Genomic DNA, 18,281 nt, shown 5'->3' on the forward strand with positions numbered 1-18,281 from the left:
CGTAAGCGGCAGGGCCCAGCCTGGCAGCAGGGGCACACACCAGTCTGTGCCGAGCACCGCTGTCCCAGCTCCCCCAAGGAGCTCACAGCCATCTCGCCAAGGGCAGGAGCTTCTCTTCTGACGGAGGAACACAGCAACCGCCTCACAGCCGCAGGAGATGGGACCCGCAGCACTGGAAGATGCACTCGCAGCTGAGGTGGCGAGCCGCTCTCCCTCACCTGCCCCTGCCCGGGAGCCTGCAGCTCTCCTGCCAGGCACAAGTGGCTGGGAGCAGATGTGCGCAGGGACCGGCAGCAGGCAGGAGGGGAAAACGAGGCTGTTTGCCTCCTGACTGTTACTTGTTTGCAGAGGCTAGACAAGATGATCCATTTTAAGCCACGGGAGCTAGAGGATGGGCTGGCACGGCAGAGGGTGGGAGAGAACAGCCGGCACAGCCTGGACTTAGGCAGCAAAGCCCACGGTACGGTAACGAACCGCTCCGAGCTGTGCGGTTGGGTCTCGTTCGATGCCGGGGAGCCAGCATGCAAGTGGCCGAGGAGGGCCAGATCGCCCACCCGGCACAGAGCGTGGCAGGCGCTAAACAGCTGGCCCTGCTATGAGACGGGGCCGCCTGAATTTCACAGGAAGAAAACGCCGACTGCAGCCAAGTCTCAGCATACATTAGGCACCGATGACTCCTGCAACCCAGAAGAGCTCCTCTGCTGGCAAACAGAGCCCCCCTGCCGTAAGGTTTTTTTGGGGGACCAGCTGAGCCCCTCTGATCAGCCCCAGCCTGCTGCGGGTGACGCCGGCTGAGCACACCTGCCTGCAGCCCCGCAGAAAGTCACTTGCCACCCACCGAAGACAGGCACAGGGTCAGGTTTTGAAATTTGTCTTTTTAATAAAAAGGCACCTATAAAACAGGTCAATACATTACAGGCAGCACAGATACCCAAAAACAAGCCTAAAAATTGTTTCAAATAAAAACCAATAAGATGTCTTCACATATTGTATTTATATATTTATATTTATATATATATTTATATAATGGTACAAAATGACTGGGGAAGTTTCTCCATGGGATGACAGAGAACAGGTCAGTCACCATTACCTCAACGTGAAAGCTAATTCCGAGTGTGTGATTATCTGACATACTGAAAGATGCTTTTTTGGAGCTGGAAAAACATGGCGAAGTCATGGCTAAAACATGGGCAAACCTTTTACTGTGGTTAGGTGGAGTCAGTACACAGAACTCAAGCTGAGAAGCCGAGCAATAAACTACAAGACACGAGACTAGACACAGCTCACGGCAGTGGGCGACCGGCTGATGGCAAACTCTGCCCAGGTCTAACAAGGAGTGGCTGTTATTGAGCTTCCAGAGAAGCTGCTGCCATATTGCTGTTCACAGACGCGGTTGGGAGCAGCGCCCGGGGCAGAGGGGTGTTAGGTGGCACTTCATCTCCCCGTTGTCCAGCCATCGCAGCGGTAGGGGTAGGGCTGGCTCCAGGCTGGTGGGATTTTGCGGAAGAGCGCCGACTGCTGCTCCAAAGTCCCCAGCTCTGACCTAGCATCAGGATTTCCCTTTTGTACCCAGGGCTGCCGAGTCAAAAGGCTTCGCTTCTTACTCGTTTGTCACAGAAGGACAGGTCTTCCTCCTGCCGCCAGGCAGAAATAGCATCGCGCTGCCCTGTCCCTGCAAGCAGGCAGCGCTGACCTCCCCAGCGCTGCACGGCGGCGCGCCGCAGCTCTGGCTGGCCCAGGGACAACGCGCTGCCGACAGTGTGAGGACCGCTGGCCCTGGGCAACTTCTCACTCGGGCTGGGTGAAAGGGACAACGGGGAAGATACGGACACGTGGAGGTCTCAACCGGGCTAAAACAACAGCTGTCTACAGACAAACAAAAAAACTTCCGTATAGAAAATATTATGGCTTCAGATTAACCAAGACTAGCTGGTGGGTGATGAGCAAGGTTTGGGGCTGGCATTGCTATTTGGATGTTTATGAGAACCTACCAGCAGCCAACACCCCAAAGTGCAGCCAAGAGAAGCCGCAGCCTTTCAGGCAAGTCAAGCTTAGAAAGAGCTACATCTGTTCGAGCCACATCCTCCCACGTGAAACGCACGCTCTGAAAGGATGGAGAATCCAACCAGCTAACATGTCAGGTCCAAAGCACGCTTCGTTAGCCTGGGCTGAAGATTGTTCCTGTGCTCCAACTGCCAAGGCGGGGATGAGCACTTCCCGGGATCGTTCCTGTTTTGCCATCTCCGAAAATGCTGCTCGCTCACATCGTAAACGACAAAACCACACAAAGCAGGAGACCAGAGCGAAATCCTTCCTCGAATCCGGACCCACGCTTCCCACCCAGCACTGCTCGCTACAAAACGCCCCAAGGCTTCAAGGTATTCCTAGCTGGACTTTGTGGCTCCATCTTCTCACAGACTGGATCAAGACAGCCGCCGGGTTGACGTTTCAGCACCCGCCGGCCTTTCCGAACAGCTTGCAACATGATAAAAAGCGTTGCTGTTCGCTCGCTACTTGACAATCTCCCTTTCCGAAGGCCCTCTCCTCCCTGCAGTAGCAAGTAGGGAAAAGTGAGCTCTGTTACAAGAGAGGTAGTATGCTGAGTCTGGCTCTGCAGAGAGAATCCTCCAACTGGTGTTCCTCCGGCAATCGCGTGCCCCGAGTTCACCGTCGGATACCCATAGGGTACACCATGCTGGAACGCGGTCCCCGCAGAGGTCCAGAGATACTGCACTGTGTGCAGAAGTGCACGCGCGTCACCCCACAGTCCCCTCCGTGAACAAACACGGGAAAGACCATCAGTGCCACGTGCGGGAAGACCTTACGGAGTGGAGGATGGGGAGGGTGGAGCGAATCCAGAAAAGCCCGAACGGCACGCTTCCGCCAGCCTAGGAACGGAGGGGCCGTGACGCAACCTCGGCCTCTTCTGTCCAAAGCACAGGATGGCCGCGCCGCTGACACCGTCCAAGACAACTCTTATACTGACGTGGAGTATCGCGTGCAGGGACAAGTCATCTTCAACGGCTGGACCTCTATCGTGCAGTAGGGCAGGGCTGCTGCCGGTAGCTCAGGGCGAGATGGAGCGAAGACTGCCTGTGAAACTCCGGAGGAGGAGGACCAACCAGCGTGAGGAAGACCTGGGAGAGCATTCACCGGCAGAGGTAGAGGGGGTGCGGCGCAGTCGCGGAGGGCGATGGATGGGTAAAGGACTGGTGTAGGAAGGCTGCAAAAGAGCGGGGTTCCCAGCTAGCCTCTCCCGGAAGCACAGGAACGCATCGCCTCACTCATCTCGGAGCCCATCTATCCCTACGCACCGCACCGCCCTCCCCACGGGGGACACAGCGTGAAGGGAAAAGAAGGGACTAGAGGCGACACGGCCGGTCGAGACCTTTGGGTCCAGCATGGTATCACCTGCGAAGCCCAGATCCTGGCTGCTTCTCCAGCCGAAGGGCCGGCATCCTCCCTGTCCCAGCCACAGCAGCTTCGCCGCGGAGCAGCGACAGCCGTATCCCATGAAGCTGCGGCCTCTGCCCCGCCGGATGAGCACTGCTCCGGCAACGTTTCGCCGGGGCCGCAGCTCTGACCTCCCCGACGGACAGTCCTCGGTCGTTGTTTGCGTTCGTGTACTCGGCACAGCCTCCACAGGGGCCTAAGATCTGCGTGAAACTATACACCCCGCACATGCAAACCGTTCAGACGCGTGAACAACACAGGTTTGACACAGAGTCACTCTACAATGGGATCTCTCAATGCCCTGTGCACCCTGGGGGATCCTCCTGCCTCCCCCAAGGAGAGTTTTCAATCCTTGTACACTGTTGCCTTTAGCATGTTTTTCGTTTCTGTTTTTGTAAAACATGTTTTGAGGCTTCTATTAAAACACAGAAATACAGAACAATTAAAAACCAGCACAAGTTTTGCCTTTCCCAGCGACCTATTTACAGCTAGTTCCAAAAACCCTCTTGCACATTTTGGTTGCTTAAAAAGAAAAAAAAAAAAAAAAAAAAGAAAAAAAAAAGAAAAAAAAAGAAAAAGGAGGAAAGAGAGAGAGATAAAAAAGGGAAAGAAAAACACTTGACGGAGGAAAACCATAAATGAAAACTTTACAAACTGCCACAGGGTCTGGACGTCCCTGGTCACCACGCAGGGTTCAAAGTAACAGCCCCACTCCCAGCCCCTCCACCCTCCCCTTCCCCGAAAAAGAAAGGAAAAAGAAACCCAATTCACATCAAGTTTACTGCACATCTGGTTTTCTGTGTAGAGGCGAATCCGATATGAAAAGCATCCCACGTGGCGTCCTCCACCGGCGTTGGCCCCCAACCCGCCCTCCAAGAAAGGCTGAGAAATGTCCGTACAGGCAGCCCCGACCCCTCCCCGCCCCTGAGCGCCAGCCGGGGTTAGAAAGGCAGGTTCGCCATGTTCCCAGGCCCGGGGATGTAACTCATCTGGCTGTCCAGGGAGACACTCCTCTGCCTCATCTGGTGCGTGACCATGAGGTTCTGCTGAGGCGGGGGCCCCATGAGAGAGCCCTGAGGTGACATCATGTGTCCTGTCTGAGCGTACATCTCCCCCGACACAGACATGCTCCTCTGCTTGGCCTGCATCAGCATGAAATTCTGCTGGGCCATCAGGCTCTGCTGCGGAGACATCATGCCCTGGTGCATGCTGTTGCCCATCATGCCTTGCTGGGGCGGTATGCCTGTCCTGCCCAGCATGGGCACTTGTCCGGGATGGCACATGGGCATGCCGAGTCCCCTCTGCACGCCCTGCTGCCCGGGGAGGCTGGGGGCATTCATACCTGGCCGCACCGGGGGCTGGTCAGCCATCATGTTCTGCAGGTTCATGAGGTGGAGGTTGGAAGGCTGCGATTTGGGCGCTTGGCTGTCGCTCTTGGGGAAATACTGCAAGGTGCTGCTTGGCTTCTCTGACGGGATGATCCTGGACAGGTCAAACTCGGGGATACCCGTGGGCGTGGGGCGGATGACCTCGCTGAGCTCGGGGTCGTTCAGCACCGACGCCACCCCCGGAAGCACGGGCGGGTAGGGCTCGCCGATCCGAGGAGGGATGTTCTTGCCCATCATGTGCTGCTGAGGGGGCATCTGGCTGGGCTGCTGGGAGGGAAGGTCCTCAGGCGGCAAGGGCATCCCCGGCGGGTAATGCTGCTGCATGCCAGGGCCGCCTCCCCCACCAGGGGCCATGGGCATGCCTCCGGCGGGAGACGGCATGGCGTTGTGGGGCTGCTGCATGCGGGGGAACACGAGCTGGTTGGAAGGAATCATCTGCGAACTGTTGGGCACGGGGCCGCACTGCTGGTTCAAGGAGTCCTGGGGCCCCGGGGGCAGCATCATGGGGTTCTGGGGGGGCACGCCCGCCCCTGGCGCACTCGGGTGCATAGGAATGTTGGAGCCCAGAGGGTTCGGGGAGGACATCATGGAAGTGGGGGGCGGTTCGTGGGAGAGGGGTTGCTGACCAGGCAGGTTCATTCCCATGGGGCTCTGAGAGGATCCAGGCCCCACGGAGTTCAAGTGCAGTTGATTCGTCTGATTCCCCGTCACGCCTAAGGAGAGGAAAAAAGAGAGATGAGTTTACTCTGCCCGCAGACCGCTCCGGGCTGCAAAATCCACACCCTGGAAGCCTGCCGAGCACTCCTGCTCAGAAAGCCCTGAGCGCGGAGCGCGATGCCCAGTAAGCGGCCGCGAGACGGGCTTGCAAAGCACCGACGCCAGGAAAAAGCGCCCCAGGCTCCAGCTCCCCAAGCCCACCAGCAGCAGAGAGCTATTCCAGCTTCATCCAGTGCCACGCTGGATTTGTAGTTCCTTACAGCCCACTGATTTCAGAGTCCCGGCTGGCTCTGGGTGTTGGGACAGCCCTACACCACGATCTCAGCAGGGCTCTCAGCTGCCTGGAAGGCACCGAGGAGTGACCCTTCACCGCTGCCTGCCTGCAGGGTTAGCCACCCGGCAAGCTCCTGTGACCACACGGCCTCAGGGGGCGAGGAGAAAAAAAGCAGAAGAGTCGGCAGCCCAACGCAGGTGCTGTGCGGGAGGGGAGGACTGTGCTCATCGGTACAGCAGAGCGAGCAGTGCCTGTGGAGGGGTTCGGGTTAGGAGTGAGCCAATGCATTTGCATGCCTGCGGTCAACCTAAGTGACTACTCTGCAGTGAAAGAGTCAAAAAGTTGATTTTTCATTTTGAAAACTGCCAAAAATATTTAGCAGACACCTTTAAACCCCTAAATCAAGTGGTACAGCGTGCTGGAATTCCCCTTCAGGCTGGTCACCAAGTGACGAAAAACACTCATTTGCCTAGCTGTCCTCACCCCTGCCACCAGCTAGCGGAGCGTATCTGGCTGTTGCCTGCTGAAATCAGAACTATGCTACGACACAGCCTGGCCTGCACAGGCACCTGGGCTCCACTCAGAACACCAGACTCCCAAACCCTGTTCAGAGCGTCCCTGTCCCGCTGCACGAGAACACAAGGGCTCCAAGCAGCAGACCTCTCCCCGCAAGTCCTGGGCCTGAGGTAACTCCAGGAGCCGTGAAAATCCAGGGCCAACGCGTCCGCACGGGGTCAAGGTAGTTCCGAAAACTTCCAGAGCTCGTGGAAGAAGGGTGCCTCAAATGCCAGACTGGCTCGTGTCCTTCCAGACAGCACACCCAAGCCAAAAGCTGGCGGACAGCCTGGGCACAGGGTGGAGAAGCGAGCAGGCTATTACGAACGAGGGCAAATTTAAGCTATTTGATGTGGCAGTCAGTGGGAGAACGCAGTTTCTAATGCCTCCTCCACCTGGTGCCTCAGGCCTGCTGGCAGCCACAAGACGGTCCAACCCCTCGCAAGCCCAGCCCCAGAAGTATGTACCTGACATGCTGCCAGGCGGGAGCATAGGCCTGTCCGGCAGCAGCTCGTCATCAGAGGTGGCGATGGTTTTGATGGCATTGTGGTAAAGCGGTGTGGAGCTGGGCATAGCATACTTGGACATCTGGGACATCATCAGCGAGAGGGGGTTCTGGGATGGGGATGGATCTGGAGAGGAAGTAAAAGGCATGTTGGGATTCATGGTGCCAGAGGTGTTGCTGGCTGGTGCGGAAGAGCTGCTCCGGGGCCCGGAAGGGAGGGAACCTGCAAGCAAGAGAGAGACCAGCTTAGTACCGCCCGCACGCCGTGGCTTGCTCCCGTCAGACAGCAACCCCGTCCCCTCCTTCTGACAGCAGTGACCAGAGGAGGCTGCAAAACGCAGAGCTGGCACAGACCAGCATCCTCCGGACTCTCAGGGGGCTCATGCGGAGACCCTGCTCCAGAACGGTGATGGACTTCCACTTCAAACTGCCCCCGACTGCCCAGCACAGACACATCTGTTGCTGCCTGTATCACAGAGCGTGAGCCGGGGTTGAAGTAAAAGCTGCTCCGTTTGCCCTGCCAGGCACCTGAAAAGGCCCTGTTCGGACTCCTGGGAAAAAAGACCCGCTCCACGAGCCGTAAGGGCGCGCACAGGCACGAGCGTCTCCCTGCTCCTGTGAGAGCACGCGGGCTGGAGAGAAACACCGTCCACACGCTCACCAAAACCGAGCACGCGCGCGCGCTGGCACACAAGATACCCGGCGTACCCTGATCCAGTCCTCCCATGGAAGCAGACGAGTTCATGCTGAGAGTCTGCTTGCTCTGGTTGACTCCTGGGCTGGGCATGGTGGCTTTGGGAGACGGCACCCAACCAGGGGAAGGAACAGCCATAGAAGGGGACTTCAGGCGGCTTGGCGAGCCAGTTGGAGACCGGACGTTAAGCGAGGAGCTCATCACCTGGGGGGATTTGAGGGGTCCAGACTGGTTTGAAGGTGGCATGCTGACCATCTGCGAGGGCGTCTGTGGGGACTTGAGGTTGGCAGAGGGAGAGGTGACCAGTGGCGAGTGCACCTGGCTGAGGGTGGGAGACTTGAGGTGTCCCATGCTGGGGGAGTTCATCTGGCTGATGTTGATGGTGAGGTCAGAGGGCCGGCGGCCCAGCCCCCGGGAAGGGGCCGGGTGCATGTTGGCCAGGTTGCCCCCTTGCGTGGGGGTGGGATTGGAGGCCGGGGGCAGAGGGATGTGGCTGAGCCTGGTGGTGCCACCGATGCTCCCAACGGGCATGGTGCCCTGCTCAGGGCTGAACATGTCCGAGCTGCTGCCCATCTCCTGGGGCAGGTTGGGGTAAGGCGCCTGCCCGCTCGAGAAGCCTTGCTGGCCTTGGTTGGGGAACTGGGAGGGAATCATCATTTTCTGGGGTCCCCCCAGCATTGCACTGCCATTGCCATTCTGAGCCCTCGCCCTGGCCAGCTCCTCAGGGCTCATGCCCTGGTGGGCCATCATATCGGGGCCCCTCATCTTCTGCGACATCATCATCTGCTGCTGTGGGGTCATCTGGACATTGAGGTTCATGTTCATGTTCATGTTGACATTCATGTTCATGTTGAGGTTGCCGGGGCCCATGGGTGCATCCATGTCCCGAAGGCCCGACTGACTCATAGGGGGGCTCAGCATCCCCCGAGTGCCTGCAAAATCCATTCCCATCGGGGCACTGCTCAGGCTGTCCCCCGTTATCTGCCCAGCAAACATGGATGGATCCATCTGCCTGTGAGCCTGTATCATCCTCTCCATTTCCATGCCCTGGCTCATGGAGCTGCCGGACATCCCCATGGGCCTCTGCATTGCCACTGGGCGTTTCTCCATCAGCTGATGCCGCAGGATCTCCTCCCGGGCACGGGGATTGATGAACCTTTCGGGGTCCCCTTGCCCTGATGGGTAGGGCAAGGTGCCTTGCGGAAAGTTCCCGGGGCCTCCCATAGGAGGCATATCGTCGCTCCATCCCAGGCCGGGCCTGACCGGCCTCTGCATGGCGTTCATGGGCCCAAGAGCATCCAAGGGCATGTTCTGCATCCCTCCAAAGCCAGAGACTCTCTGCATTTGATTCCCAGGGAACCGTGGCCCTGCAAAGGGTGGCCCTCCCCGCAGCTGCATGGGGTCCTGCACATCTATGGGTCCCCGCAGCTGGCTGCCCATCCCCGGCGGCCACTGCTCTCCAGGCTTGCTGTGGTAGGGCGGCGGGGGCCCACGCATCATCATGCTCCCCATCGACTGCGGGATCATGATCTCCTGCATGGGCCGGCCATGGATGCTGATCTGCTCCTCTTTCCGTCGCTTTTCCTCGTAGTACTCTTCCTGCAACTTCCTCCAGGCCACTTGCTCCGGTGTCAGGCTGTCCTGGTTCAGCCGCTGCATCATCATGTTCATCTGCTGCCCCATGTCAGTGCCTGGGTGGTGGGGCACCTCGTGTTCCAGACTGGGCCCACCAAGGCTCTGGGTCTGGGAGATCATGGACTGCAGAGGCTCTTCATACTTCTTCATGCTGGCGGGGGGCGCAGGGGGCTGGGCAGGGGCTGCCTGCGGCTGAGGGGCAGTCCCGCCCTCACCCGCGTTTTGGCTGGACTTCATGAAGGGCTCGGCCTCCCCGCTGCGCAGCAGCAGACGCTCAATGTCCCGCAGGGTCTGCAGAGAGCGCTCTCGGTGCTCCAGCTGCTCCTTCGAGAGCCCTTCCGAGTTCATGGGGTTCCTGGGGCCCAGGCCTGCCTGCCCGTTCCCCGGCATCCCTGGGCCCGGGCCCTCCCCGAGGAGGCTGGAGCTGGACGTGGCGGAGGAGTCCACTTGCCCAGGCTGCATAGTGTTGGCAGACGCGGTGGGCGTATTTGGGTGGTTACTTCCAGGCTGGTTGCTGCCGCTGTTGTTCCCCAAAGAGTTGGGAGTCAGATCTCTCCGGACATCTTCACTCGTCCCTTCCTGGGGCAGGCTGCTGGGCGCAGGCAAAGGTGTTTGACTGATGGTCTGAGGCGGAGGCGGAGGCTGCGGCGGGGGAGGCTGCGGCTGCGGCTGACTCGCCTGAGGTGCCGGTGGCTGGGACTGTGGAGTGTTGGCAGCAGGAGGGTTAATCGGAAGCGGCTCAGCAACCCCCAGCACTTTAGGAGCTGGCGCCTGGCAGAGAAAAGGAAAAAAACATGAGCAGGAAAAACCCTGGGCAGGTATTCTTCCCTGCACCCTGCAGGAGACCCCTCTGTCCCAAAAACATGCCCCGTGGCAGTTCACCTTCATTTCTTGTGGGGAAGAAGCAGGCCCTATTACACGCCCTGGAAACGCATGATCCGTTGTTCTCTGCCCACATGGCTGTGGGGCCACATACCGTACCCCATCCCAAACTTTTCACAGCTGACAGCAGCCAGGACTCACTCCAAAGAGGTTCCACGGCAAAGCAGCTTCCCACCCCACTGAAAGGGCGTTCTGTCAACCCCTTTCCACCACAGCTGAGCCAAGAGCTGGGGGAGAACGGCCACGTCAGAAGGGAAGGGTCAGCAGTCGGCAGCACGTGCCGACAGAAGCATGTGGTTCATAGCTGGTATACCTGGTCCAGCTTTGCCCGTGGGACGTTCTGCTGATGGTAGGCCAGAATGGAGTCAGCTCGACCCTGCAGGACAGCTTCTGCAGCTCTGGGGAAAGAGCACAAACCGCTCGAGAACAGGCAATGGCGCCCCATCCCACCCATCCCAGGCCCCAGCTGCCACCTCCGCTCTTCAGTCCTGCGGGAAGAGGGAAGTCTCTGGAAGTCACCGAGAAGGGAGGATGTTCTCAGAGTCCTCCCACCTGTCCTGCACAGACCCCAATGAGGTTTTCCAACTGATGATCGCTTGCCCTGGAATTCCCCTCTTCCCACGTCCTGTGATGGGCGCTCGGCTCTGCCTTGTGCCTGCCGCTGCCTGCTGCCCTAAGGTGCTGTCACTGCGGCGCACTGGGATCTACCACACCAAACCTGTGGTAAAGCAGAGCTCTCAAACTAAACAGCCTCGCTAAGACTCCATGGCTGAGACGACGCAGGACAGAAGGGAGGAATCGAGTGGAGAACGCCAGTTGTTAAGCGGCACTCCCCATGACACCCAGCCCCCTTAGATACTTCTGAATCAGACCAGCAGTCCGTACTGCTTTGGGTGACCGTTTGCGTCGGATGCTGACTAGATGTAGTGAACGGCGCACGTCACAGAACACGGTGCTGGGCATCGCTGGGAGGAAGCGTGCACTGAAGACGAAGTTTGCCCCCCGGCAGTAGCGGCCAGCAAACTTCCCGAACCTCGGGGGGACCCACTCTGTGCAACCAAAGCGATGTGGGTCTGTCCAGCTCTCTTGCGCTCAAGTGCAGCACACAGCGGGCAGGTGTGACAGGCCGGCCCTCCGCCGGTGGAGGACGGGCAGGGTTTACTGCTTACGTGTTAGCGAGGTGCGTTGTGAAGACGTAAACGAACTGCGAAGGCTGCTTTCCCGTTCCGCCGCCTCCGCCTCCTGCAGCGTCTGACCGTAAGCCGGGGGCAGCACCATGAGGCACGCTGGAGGAACCGGTCTCGTTCAGGTTCGGCAGCGGGTTGGACCCTGGGCCAAGCTGCGAGGCTGTGGACATCGCAGGATCTGCTACATTACAGTCTGCGGGAGGGCAGGAGACGAGCTGCTAAAGCCAGCGCAGGAGGCAGGCAGGGCCGGGGCCTGCGGGGCGGCGGGGCCGGGCAGGCCGCGCTCGGGCCCGGGGCAGAGCCGCTGCCCGGCCGGGCCACCGGCAGGTGGCAGCAGCCGCCCGGCCCTCCCCGCCGTCCCGGTGGCCGCTGCCCCGGGGCCGCCTCCTCCCGGTCCCCGGCACGGGGCCCGCGGCTCCGCGCCTCTCCGGCCGCGGGACGGAGGCCCCGGCAGCGGGGAAGGAGGGGATGCTGCCCGCTGGAGCGGGGGCTATTAACCGTCAGCTGTTATCAGAGCGTATTCCCAATTAACATGAATAAGCCTCGCAATTACCAGAGCACGCGGGCTTTCCTCTTGCCTCGCTCCTCACACCGCACACGCTAGCCCCGAGGCAGGCCTGTTCTCCTCCCACCAGCCCCTCACCGCGGACCTCCCTGCAGACCCACCGCAGGCCAACAGCCCTGGCACAGCAGCACGGAGAGAGAGGAGACATCACTGGAAAGCCGGCGCGGGCATGCAGGCGCTGCCTCGCTGCCAGCCCCGGCCCCTGGACAGCCCCACCTTGACCAGCTCTAATTAGGCAGATGGTGGAGCGGGCTGCGGCAGGGAGGCGGCACTATCCCTTCCCACAAGGGCTGCGGACTGGAGAAGCACGAGGGAGCATCCTGGAGAGGACGGCTACGGTGCACTGGCAGGCACAAAGGCCACCCTCTGCTTGGTTTTATACGCTTCCACGTTCTCCGTCCAGCCGCGGCCCCTGGGCTCCACAGGACCTTGCCCTGTTCTCTCAGATATTCTCCCTGTTGAAAGTAAACTGAATTCTAGATACAAAGAAATCAAAGAGTTTTGATGCTTTTGGAAAACAGGAGAGACCTGCAGTTTGTGGCCCGAAATGGTGCACACCCTGGCCAGCTCAGCCCTGCCCGAACCACAGTCAAGACCCCGAGAGCCTCTGTAGCCTCAGTGGCCTTCTTGTCCCCTCAGTACAAGAAGGGCATTGAGGTGCTGGAGCGTGTCCAGAGAAGGGCAACGGAGCTGGGGAAGGGTCTGGAGCACAAGGCTGATGGGGAGCGGCTGAGGGACCTGGGGTTGTTCAGCCTGGAGAAAAGGAGGCTGAGGGGAGACCTCATCGCTCTCTACAACTGCCTGAAAGGAGGGTGTAGAGAAGTGGGGGTCGGTCTCTTCTCCCAAGTAACTAGTGATAGGACGAGAGGAAATGGCCTCAAGTTGCACCAGGGGAGGTTTGGATTGGATATTAGGAAAAATTTCTTGACTGAAAGGGTGGTCAAGCATTGGAACAGGCTTGCCCAGGGAAGGGGTTGAGTCACCATCCCTGGAGGAGTTCAAAAAACGTGTAGATGTGGCACTTTGGGACACGGTTTAGTAGGCATGGAGCTGTTGGGTTGACGGTTGGACTAGATGATCCTAGAGGTCTTTTCCAACCTTAATGATTCTATGATTCTATGAAGCACAGCTGCGGAGAGCCGGGTGGATGGCCTGGCACAGACTGAGCTGCTGCAACAGGGGCAATGTCGCGTGGTCTGGCTGCCCCTATGCCCAGGGTAGGCATGCTTAACCAGATTTCAGCCAGGCACGCTTTCAAGATGGCAATTCTGCCGGTGGTGCGGCCAGAGCAATGTACAGCAGGGACATCCAACCTCAACACCTTCCCCTCCAGCATCTCAGCAGCGTCTCCACAAAATAGGCCCCACACCTCACCAACATTCTCCAGCACAACATTCTCACAGCACAACGACCACCAACTGCAGCGGCTCACCGTGCCACGCACCCAGCTAAGTCAGCATACACAGGCAAAGCTGAAGGTGCCGGTGCCATCTGCCCTGCCGAGCTGCAGGGGGGACCTGGCTTTCTCCAAGCTTCTGAGCTGGTAAGGAGGTAGACACTCACTGTGTGCACTGCTGATGGGCTTGTCGTCCTCCTCGCTGTCCGGCCCAGAGCACCATTCGTCCCCGCTGTATGGCTGCTTCCTTTCCAGCACGCACCGCCGCTTGCTTCGGGGAGCCACCTCACCTGCAAAGGGACAGAGCCATCAGAAGAGCTGAGCAGAGCTGGCAGGGGCTGGGAAGGCTGGGGCCCTGCCTGGCTGCGTGCCGCACGCTGGCGCTGCCAACCCAGCCAGGACGCACTGAGCGAGAAGCCGTACACCAGCATCTGCCCAGCCCTGGTAAAGATCCTGAAGCATCTGCTCAGCCTGGGCTCCTTGTCTTTGCAGCCAGGCCCGGTGAGACACTCCTGCGAGAGCTAGCGGTTCAGCAGGAGAGGTACTTCGTACTGTTTGAAAGGAGTCTGCAAACACAGGATATGTCCAACTGCTGTTCCAAACCAGAGAGCTTTGGGCATTAACCCGAAATTTAAGGGGTCTGTGATTCAGCAATCAAAACCTGAAAATGGAATGGGAGGGCACGTTCACGTCCTTTCTAGGAACAAGAGAGACAGACTCTGCCCTTCGCAGGCGTGGATCAGGCAGGGGCCTTTATGCCCTCTGTAAACTTGGATGCTCCCGCCATTTCTCAGATGGGGCTGATGCAGCTCAGGGAGGAAGTGCCTTGCCTAAAGGCACCCAGGGACTCAGGGAAAGGAATCGGACACAGGATGGATAACTTCCAGTCCTGTGCTTTAACTCTAATATAACTGTCTGGCCTCCCTTTTTTACATCATCTAGTGGTTTCCAGGCCATACTCACGTGATCATTGCAGCAGGACCACAGGAGATTTGGGCATTCCTGATCCAGCCATTTTAATAATTTTCCTGTGGAAGTCTGGGCTACAAGACAATACTGGGATAAAGCTACAAACGCTTATGATCCGTGGCATACAGTAACCCCATAACACAATGGGGAGAAAGCTTTCCTGGGGGCAGGAGGTCTGTTCAGGTACGTTCTACCCGTTCTTCCAAGGCACAGCTCCGGCCTAAGCTAGTCAGGCAACACAGCTTTGGCTGTGAAACCAAACGCTTAGGGGCACAAGCCAGAGCAGCGGCTCTGCGTTTGGGGACCGGGTGTGAGCCTCAGTTGGAACCAGGGCCACCCCTGGGATTTCTCCTCTGACAACCCCCCGCAAGATGCTCAAGCGTCCCACGCGGCCGTTGAACGCAGAGCTTGGTGGAACGCAGGAGGCTACAGGGAAGGCTGGTGAGGACAGGGAAGCCAGAGGGTTTGGAAGCACTGACTCAGCCCTTTTCCAGAAGCCACGTGCTGTAACACAAGAGTCATCCATCGCTGACGAAACCACGGAACTGTTCAGACAGCGACCCTCGCAGCACCTCCTCGCTAACCGCGACTGAGTTGTCGGGCAGCTGCAAGAACACCACAAAGGCAGCTCTTTGCCAACAGTAAGGAGACAGAAAACAACTCAACTCGGTCCCATGTTGAAAGTCTGCATGTTGCAAAGCAGGGGTGTTTGGTACTGTTTCAGTGAACCGGGCTCTTGCTCAGCCAGCCTCAGTAGCCCGTGAAAACCAGAGTCCCAGATTCTCAGTGCAACAAACAGTTTAGGGAATGAAATGTAAAGACAATGCTCAGGCACCCTGGTCCCAAAACCGCAGATGCGACAAGCAGTGATGCAAAGACGCACAGGCAGCCAGGACAAGCCCAGACAGCAGCCGTAGCACAGAAACCCAAGATGCTCACAGCTGCTCCCACATCCCAGGTCCTGCCAGGACGCTTGGAGCAACTGCAAGGAGGACGTGCTGAGGCAAGGTTTAGGAGAGTATTACCTTTTGATTCTGCGTCCTGTGAAGGGGTGCTGGCTTCTCGCTGTTCTCCGGAGTCCACCGAGATGCTTCGTTCCCGTTTCACCTTGCCCTTCAAGGAGCTGAAGTTTGGGACAGCGTTCTGGCTGTTTTTCAGTCCAGAGTTGCCAGGGGAGATCTGAGTGGCCTTGCCGCCATGGCTGCCCGCCCCCACACCCTTAGAGCCCAGGTTGCAGGTGGGTGCTTGGCTCACATTGTGGTGCTGGGCCGGGGCACCGCTGCTGCCTGCCTTGCCATGGCTGGGCAGTTTGTTGTCAGGGTGCATTGGATTGGCTAAAGCTTCCCACAGCGCCAGTGGAGGGAGCTCCCAGGCCCTTCCGTCAGAAACCTGCAAGAGAAGAGGGCAGCAAGTGAGCACGGTGCCCCGACCGCACCGTGCACGCAGCCAACGGGGGCACTGCCCAGGGCCGGGGCACTGGGGCTGCTGCTTGGTCGCAGGGCCAGACGAAGGCTGGGCAAGGCACAACCCAGAGCCGCTTGTGCTGGGAATTAGCCCTGGCCCCTTTGAGCAAAGGATCCTGCTCCGCAGTTGGCTGCGGGCGGACGAGCAGCAACCTCCCACCCAGGCACAGCAGGCTTGCCAGCGCTCCAAGGCACAGGCACGGACACGAGAGCCCTCGTTTCTGAGGCCACAAGGAGAATGGGGCGCTCCATGCCAGCCTGGCCCTTTGGTGAGCGGAAGGATCCTTAGCTATTTTGCAGGTGTTCCCAGAGCTCAGGCAGCTTCGTGACCCTGAACAGAAATCTGGTGCCCTACTGGTTTCAGGGACCCCTTCTGCTGCTAAATCGGTTTCCTCTCCTCTGCAAAACACACAGGAGACAACCGAGCAGACAGAAAATGGTCTTGATGCAAGGCTATAAAGAGAAAGCTGGGACAGGGCAGGGAAGGACTAAGAGGAGGAGGCAGCGGTGGGTTGCAAGGCAAGGGGAGAGCTGGGAGTGCGGGCACTCGTCAGCAAAGCGGTATCCCTGTCTCTCCCGGGGGCCTGAGGGACCGTTCTGGCTCCTGCTCCAAGGCCCTGTGTGGGGGAGCGTCCACTTCAGCGGCAGCTTCCAGCCCAGCAGGATGATGCAACGTGCCACGGGCCTGCCGGGACAGCAGGGTGAGGCTCTCCCGCTCCAGCCCCAGCCCAGCTTTCTGAACAGCCCCGCAGGCTGAGGCAGAGCGTTTCAGGGAAGAGGCAGTTAGGGCAGAGCGTGCAGGCTTTGGGCTGGAGGATGTGCGTGCAGCTGAGCAACGCTGCAGCAGCCCTCCTTGCAGATCTATTTGCCTTGGCAGAGTCTCGCGCTGGGATTCTTCCCCTCAGAGCTCTGCACGGGCATTACCGATGACTGGGATGCGGCTGCACAGTACCTGAGCACATCACACATTCGGGAGGACTGCTGCTAACCCTCAGTTCAACAGACAACCCTGGTAACTGCAGTGGGCATCTCTCCTGGCCTCTGAGTACCTCCTACTTGCAGCAAGTAGCCTTCCTCAACATGGCACAGGCAGTGTGGGACATCAGCCAGCCTCACGTCAGGGGCTACCAGCGGGCAGAGGATGTCCCTGACCTTCAGACATGGCTCTTAAACACCGACCCTTCCCGGCCTGAGCCGCGTTCACTGCTAAGCCCTCGGAGACAGTCCCAGCGCAGAAAGGTGCACATCCCTGTGAGAACTGCTCCTCCCTTTCTTCATCTAGAGGACGTATCTCTTCCTGCATGGGGGCCCCACGTTTCTCTGCTACAGCCTCCTCGCTACCCCTGCCAGTGACCCCAAAGCTGCAGAGACCCCCACTGCCTGTCACAGGCTTCTCTACTTCTCAGGGAGCAGGGGGAAAGGAGAGTAAACCATGTGTTCGTGGGAGTTGAGGTATTACCCTCTGTTTGCTTAGGTCTTATGCTATGTGCTTTGCGTGACAGCCCCACGATGCACTCGGGAACCTTTCCCGTGCGCAGGCAGAGAAATTGCCCAGCACACAGGGGGTTACTGGGCCTGTGGTCTGCTCCTCCCATCTGGACTGAGCAGGCCAGATGCACAGATTTCTTCTGCCACCCAGGGACAGGAAGCACCGGCTCCAGACCAAACCCCGCATCTCTAAATAGCGCCGCAAGAGCTCAGCAGCACTACACACACTGCTCCTGGCTTGCCGAAGGCGGGCCTGAAGACACACCATCGGCAAAAGCCAAGCGCTCACTCTGCTAGGGCAAAGCGCTGTACCCAGAACAGCACGCAAGCAAAGAGCAAAGCGCGCTTGGCAGACCCATAATCCCTGAAAGACGGCGATCGCCACAAGGCGCAGGCTGCAGCTTGCCATCCACCGCCAGCAAATTCCCTGCCTGCAAAAGGACTTCTCGGCACCTGCCTCCCTGCGAGGCAAGGCTGAGCCGGTGGCTGGCTGGCACACCGCGGCGCCCGACCGAGAGCAGCCTGCACAAACAGCGCTATCGCACAGGCCGCCCCGGCATTCCTAGTTAGTTAGTGGGATTGTTCGAGCACAGCTTGGCCTATCACCGCTTCCTAACTAGCGAGTCGTTAGTGGCTCCCTCCTCCTCCACCTCCTCCCCACGCACCTCAGCGAGGGCTCTGCTCTAGCCTGGAGGAAGATGGTGAGCCACAGCGCTGATTAATTTTCACAGCACATAAGGGAGTTGCTAGCCCTTTAAGTGTCAGCCAGTCTCGCTCGCTCTTGTTCTCCGGGGACCTATTAATAGCAGCTGGAAAGATCACATCACTCTCTGGATATTTATACCCCTCATTCCACACCAGGAGAGATTTATGTCAGAGCTGCTGTCCCAGTGCCTGCCCAATTGCTCTGTCAAACCACTCGCAGGGGGAGGGGAGCAGAGCGGGGAAGGAGACACGGAGAGGGCAAGCGGGGAGGAGGAGAAGGTCCATATGGCACAAGCTGCAGCGTTAAGCACACACGCTGCCTGCAGCGGCTGGCTGGCCAGCCACAGGGAGCCTTCAGCCCCGCTGGAAGAGGCTGCTGCCAGACAGCATTCCAGAAAGCAAGCC

At 58.9% G+C, this 18,281-nt stretch overlaps 1 protein-coding gene across 5 annotated transcripts in view; it reads right to left on the bottom strand.

Annotated features, from left to right (window-relative positions):
- Positions 1-855: 855 nt before the first annotated feature.
- BCL9L (BCL9 like) overlaps positions 856-18,281 on the bottom strand; it is an 80,397-nt gene continuing 62,971 nt past the window's right edge. For 3 of the 5 annotated variants that reach the window (XM_075521148.1, XM_075521150.1, XM_075521149.1), the window contains 7 exons: positions 15,246-15,609; positions 13,419-13,541; positions 11,273-11,483; positions 10,417-10,501; positions 7,601-9,992; positions 6,855-7,115; positions 856-5,554 (listed from right to left, as the gene is read on the bottom strand). In XM_075521148.1, the coding sequence (XP_075377263.1) occupies positions 4,395-5,554; positions 6,855-7,115; positions 7,601-9,992; positions 10,417-10,501; positions 11,273-11,483; positions 13,419-13,541; positions 15,246-15,546 (4,533 nt within the window). In that variant the 5' untranslated portion in view covers positions 15,547-15,609 and the 3' untranslated portion in view covers positions 856-4,394. Of the gene's footprint in view, positions 5,555-6,854; positions 7,116-7,600; positions 9,993-10,416; positions 10,502-11,272; positions 11,484-13,418; positions 13,542-15,245; positions 15,610-18,281 lie in introns of those variants that run through there. The other 2 variants (XM_075521146.1, XM_075521147.1) reach the window with 2 other exon arrangements.

This window comes from Mycteria americana, chromosome 19, assembly GCF_035582795.1.
Source record: "Mycteria americana isolate JAX WOST 10 ecotype Jacksonville Zoo and Gardens chromosome 19, USCA_MyAme_1.0, whole genome shotgun sequence".
Classification (NCBI taxonomy): domain Eukaryota; kingdom Metazoa; phylum Chordata; class Aves; order Ciconiiformes; family Ciconiidae; genus Mycteria; species Mycteria americana.